This window comes from Hippocampus zosterae, chromosome 14 (genome assembly GCF_025434085.1).
Source record: "Hippocampus zosterae strain Florida chromosome 14, ASM2543408v3, whole genome shotgun sequence".
Lineage (NCBI taxonomy): Eukaryota > Metazoa > Chordata > Actinopteri > Syngnathiformes > Syngnathidae > Hippocampus > Hippocampus zosterae.
Genome location: NC_067464.1, coordinates 4,198,257 through 4,204,256, shown reverse-complemented (window position 1 = coordinate 4,204,256; position 6,000 = coordinate 4,198,257). Strand labels below are relative to the sequence as shown.

General features: G+C 41.2%; 1 gene segment (V, D, J or C); it reads right to left on the bottom strand.

Annotated features, from left to right (window-relative positions):
- Positions 1–305: 305 nt before the first annotated feature.
- LOC127615151 (T-cell receptor beta-1 chain C region-like) lies at positions 306–5,506 on the bottom strand. The segment is given in 5 exon segments: positions 306–819; positions 903–923; positions 1,533–1,883; positions 3,785–3,878; positions 5,405–5,506. Coding segments are annotated over 5 exon segments (741 nt in total).
- Positions 5,507–6,000: the final 494 nt, after the last annotated feature.

Sequence of the window (6,000 nt, the reverse complement as noted above, 5' to 3'; positions counted from 1 at the left end):
CCCTGATGGAACGCCACTGTGTAAAATGCTTTATGCCAAGTAAAATTTAAGCATAGGAATTTTATGTTCAAAAGGAAACTCATTAACAAGTTCTGTTTTCTTATTTAAATGGATAAAACGCCATATAATTTATAGTAGAAATAAAATGGAAATGTGTGACATGGAGCTGAGAAGTCAATTCCTAAAGAAATGTTATACTTTCGTACACCACCCCCCCCCCCAAAAAAAGAAATCATAGGAAAAAAGGCACATTTCATTAACAGGAGTAAATAATCAAGCTTGAATTCAAAGACGAGCAAAGCACATTGTTGTTGTGACTGAATAATACTTTTATTCAACAAAAAAATGCAAGATAAAAGATACTTCTCCTTTAGTGGTTTTTTCCAGACGGCATCTGCAACAAACAAGAAAATTGGAGCAAACGTGTCAAAGTCAATCTCGTTTATTCAATGACAAACATAGAAACACTGACGATGGTTTCGAGGCACGTCTTAGGTTAGCCTTACATGTTATGGATAAACGTCAAAAGGCGGTTTGGAGTCTTCAATGAACCTTTTTGAGCGTTAGGTCAAAGACGATTCGTGTCACGTGAATCTAACACACTTGTTTTGGTCAATATCCATCTTCAAGAACATTTTTGTTAACTTCAAAGAAAATTGAGCGCATTTTCTTTTTCCTCCACGGGACAGGATAAGCTCTGGGAACAACTGACCCTGATCCGCCACAGCAGGAAGGCCACAAAGGCGGCGTAGACGCAGCTCTTGGCGATCAGGACGCTGTATGACAGCTTGGCGCTCTGCGTCAACTTCAGGAAGTTCTCTAGAGGGCAAAAGACGGACGGAACAGCGTTTAGCGCCGCTCCCCGCTAAGGCGTTTCGATTAAACATAAAAAAAACAATCACCTCGACTCTGTCCGTCTTCATCTGAGTATATAAAGAGAAGACAAGATAACGATCAGGTCATGGCATCAAAAGTAATTCATCATCAAAGACAACGCATGTTTTGGTGTGAACATCTGAGACAGTTTAAATGATTTTGAAACAGGTCTTCAGAAACTTCAACTGTTTCGTGGGACAAACTAGCATGTTTTATGAACATCAAAGATAATTGACACGTTGCGATAAACCAATTTTAAATTTTGGGGTGAACATCAAAGATGATTTGCCGTCTTTGATGAATAACCGGCAAAGGCCATTAAAAGTCGAGAATGACCTAGATGAAGGCAATGGATGATCTTCCGTCGACATGTTTTTTTTTTTTTTTTTTACAGCAGACAAAATAGCCTCTTTCATTCTTTCTGTAAACAAAGAGAATTTGAAGATGGTTAAATCTAATCTGGTGTTTCTTGAAAAGGCCAAATACGTTTTTGTAAATATGAATACACCTGCAAACATCAAATGCGATTTACAGTCTTTGATTTACCTAATTACATGTTTTTTCATGTCAAAGGTGATTGAGGAATTCAGTCAACCCAACTTGCGAGAATTTGTCAACATCAAAGACATTTTTGGAGTGGACAAAATGATAGTCACCATTGTTGCCGCTGATGGACTCTGAAACGTCGACATAATTCTTCCCATCGAAAAACGTGACAACGCAGGTGAAATTCCGGCTCCTGCGTGACCATTCGTCCGCCGGGACCCTGAGCGTGCTGGTGATGCTGTAGCCGGCCCCTTGCCTCAGGGCCTCGCTGTCCGTAGCAACGCCCGTTTCCCTCTTCTGCCCGTCCACCATCCAGGCTACCCTGACGTGGTCGGGGTAGAAGTCTCTGGCGGCGCAGACCAGCGTCTTCTTCTTAGTCTCTTTGTCCTTCTTGTTGGTGCACTCTTTCTTCGAAGGCGGGAACAACGTCACCTTGGGAAGCGTGATTTTGGCATTTGGTTCTGTGTGGCGCCAAGAAAAGTAACATGATTATCATTGGTGATAAAAAGACGACATAACGCTCTTTTTCGTTAATACCCAAAATGATGATTTACAGTGGTCAAAGAACCTTGCGTAGATAATTAAAAAAAAAAAAAAAAAAAATGGGTTTTTGAGAACAACAAAGACGATTTACTTTTCAATGAACTTAAGTAGGTCTTTATTTTAACATAGAAGATAGTGTAATCTTTAATTAACCTAACATACATGTTTTGCTCACATGAAAGACAAATGAGTCTTCAAGAGGCCAAGATGATCGTTTTGGGGGGAAATTATTTCAGTTTTTTTTTTAACCTTTATTGAACAAGTCAGAATACAATTCTCAGCAAACAAAACAAAATGAACGTGCTACCAATACATACATATTACAAACGTTTAAACAAACAAACAAACAAAAAAAAAAAGAATGAAGCCAGGGGATTTTTAGACAAAAATTCCAAATAAGGAGCATATAGCCAGAGTCTTAACAGCTTTTTAAATTATTTCAGTTTTCACCAAACCAAATGTACGTTTTTTTAAATAAGCATCAGGCGATTTGTCCTCAACGTACCGAAACAAAACCTACATTCTACGACTTTAAATATTTTTTTTATTAAACGATACAGCTCGAGTAAAACACAAGCTTTTCACCAAAAGAGAAACTGCTTTTTTTGTTGCCGATTTTCGAAAGCTACTCAATCACGAAGTCAAAGAGTAAGACGCAGCTTAATGATGTGACTAAAAGAAAAACGTTTTATTGCAGATGAGCTGATGAGGAAAAAAAACTAAAAGCGAAAACCTCCACTTAAGACCAATTGGAACCCACTTGAGAACGAACTTGACCCAAATCAACACATCTCGATTCACTTTAAGTCAACACTTCTGACCAAACGGTCGAACAAAACCTTCAAAAGGGGCTAAACGCCCGCTTCGAAGCCATACATCGACGTTTTTCTTACCTAAAACGGTGACTTTGGTTCCTGCGCCGAAAAAAGCTTTGCTGAACGAGCACAGAGATGCCAAGCTAGCACACAAACCTTTCCACCTCTCCCTCGAGTCCTTAAAGCAACACGGTCTAATCCTTTGCTTTGACACCTCCGACTTTAAATCGACCCTTGTCGTTTGTAAAAACAGACGTTGGCAAATAAAGCTGCGTTCAAACGTCTTTTTTTTTTTACGAAACTAAACGCGTTTTTTTAAAGACATGCCGCATGCTGGTTTTTCATGTATTTTTAATCTTCACCTAACCTAAGATGCCATTTTCCAAATGCCCTTTATTCAACACTGAATCTAAATATTCTGTGGTTTTTTTGTAAAGGAGAGACAAGTGTACAGCTAACGTACAATTTTGTAACCATCAGACAATTTCGAGTATTGAACATACCTGATGTACTAATTTTTGTTCACTTAGTTGACAAGTTAGAATCTGCCATCCATTATCGTGCTCGTTTTCAGAAACATCAAATACGATTTCATCTCAAATGAACTGGAGATTCGTAAACAAAACATTTTCAACAGACCACATGATTTTTTTTTTCATGAGCATAACAATGATTTTCACTTCTGCGATCATTTTCTTTGCCAATCCAAATCAACATCCACACCAAAACGACGGTTAAGTAAGCTGCACCTGAAGCAGTCCACCCCGAACCACGCTTTAGTTTTCATATAAACGTTTTTTTTTTGACAAACGTGAATTTTTTTTTAAAATCCTGTCAATCTTGTTACTGCATCGACGACAACGTCATTTGCAGAAGTTCCCCTGACAAATGCAGCTATCCAAATTAGTACGTAAAACAACCCACAACCGCTCATTTTCCACCACTTTCGCAATAATTTCATACAAAACCGGTTCTCCTGACATTGTCTTGTTTCTGTTTCTTACCTGTAACCGTTAACCTTGTTCCTGCGCCAAAGAAGACTTCCGAGCCATCACAGTGCAACGGTCTAGTGCACAAAAAGCAACCTGCCGCCAACGACTGATTTTCACAATTTCAGTGTACTTTGGACGATTTTAAATTCCTCACGTTGACTTGTTACTGTGTCTTACCCAAAACGGTTAACCTTGTTCCTGCGCTAAAGAAAACTTTATCAGCATTGTCACCGTACAGCTGTCCCAAATGTAAAACAACCCGCAACGACTTATTTTGTGACACTTTGGTGTCATAACATTGCTTCCTTCACATTTTACCTAGAACTGTCAACCTTGTTCGTGTACCAAAAAAGTACTTTTTTGGTGTCGTGTACAAAAAAGGCCCCACAAGTACTTTTGTAGAAGTTGACCAGTAGACAGCACAACCAGTAACGATTCATTTTCCACCACTTTGGTTTCATATAAAACCCATTTTCTTCTGGAAAATTCAAAAAGCTATTAAATTCCTTCATTGGCTTCTTCCTGCGTCAAACCTAGAACTGTCAACCTTGTTCCTGCACCAAAGAAAACTTCATAACCCATGCAAACCTCACACTGTAAGCTGCCTGATACGTGACACCACCTGCAGAGACTCATTTTTTTTTCCCCCATTTTAGTTTCATTGGAAAACTGGTTCAACGTTGCTTGTTCCTGTGTCCTACCGAGAAATTTCAACCTTGTTACTGCGCCAAAGAGATGCCCATCAGCAGAGGTTCACCTTTTTTCTGACCTTGGTCCATGGGATGTTCGCAAGCTGAGCTGTGAGGTTAGCATTTGGATGAACACATCTGTAAAAAAATAAAAAAAATAAAAAAAAGAGGATACATGGACACAATTGGGCCAAAAGGTTAAAACCTGACGGTGTTGCGGTGCACTCGCCTGACTTGTGTGCGGGCACTGTTGAATCGGTTCCCGCTCAGTAACGGTGCCCATGTGCATGCGAATGGTTGTTTGTCTCTATCTGTGCCCTGCGACTGACTAGGCGACCAGTCCAGGGTGCAGTCTGCCTTCTGCCCGGAGTCAGCTGGGACAGGCTCCAGCAAACTTCCCGCGACCCTGTTCAGGATAAGCGGTTTTGGAAATGAATGGATGGAGGCGGGACATCTTCTCACGTCTGATGAGGGATGATGTTTGCGAGGGAGGTTTTTGTACAGCCCTTCTATTGGCTTGTATCACCGTGGCCCCCTGTATACACAGTGTGTACACTTTGTTCAAAAACCTGCATGCTGGTTTTTCATGGTTTTCGCACCCCCCCTTCCACCATTTTTCTGCCCCCTTCGCCCCACTTCCTGCGCCATCGCCGCCACCTGCCGCTCATATCTCAGCAAGCATCTCTCCCAGGCTGCTGCTGCTAGTTGTGTGTGGTGAAGAAGAAAAAGAAGGGAAAGAGATGCTCACAGTAACGCATACACAATCCCTCCTATGAGCTCAACACGGTTTGATGTCGATATTTTTTATACCGAATGTTCAGCAAGCTTTCCTTTATTTCAAACTTGTCTTAAAACTTTTTTTTCTTTGACATTTGTTGTTGTATGAATTATTTTGGCTCCATGTTCACCACTTTTGTGTTGTTTTAAAGTGCTCTACAAATACACTCAAGTTGAGATGAGATATGGGCCCTAGGAAGGAGCCCAGAGGAACTCCGCCCTTAAAGGCCAGGTGGTCAAAATCCACGACACTAGTTTGGCGCCGCATTTTCGACGCTACTCAAGGTACAGTGAACACTTGCAGCTTTTTAAAAATCTGTTTTTGTAATGCCCTCAGATAACGCAAAGACGCAGCTAGCGTTTGCCACTGTCTGATGGCAGACATCTTGATGGGAGGTTTCTCTCTCACACATCTCAGTCATGGTCTTGTCTTGGTAACTTTTAGTGTTGCCTATCTTAAATTTTAGTAGGGGGGGAATCTATTCTACTAAAGCATTTTTTTGTCCCATCAGGACTCCTTAATTCCCACAAAGAGTTTTCGGTAGTGCATTTGAAGACTTTTGAAATGACATCTGAAGTCACAATTGGCTTCCGTTCTCGTCTCTTTCAAGGAGGGTTTTTGTAGGGCACTGTCGGGCCCCTTCAAGGCCGTGTGTATTGGCGGCAGCAAAAAAATGGCCGCCGTCATCAGGCCACCTGTGCGCTACTATGCGGAGTTGCGCCGTCGTCCTGCCGTCGCCGCTGACATTGACGCGACCCGTA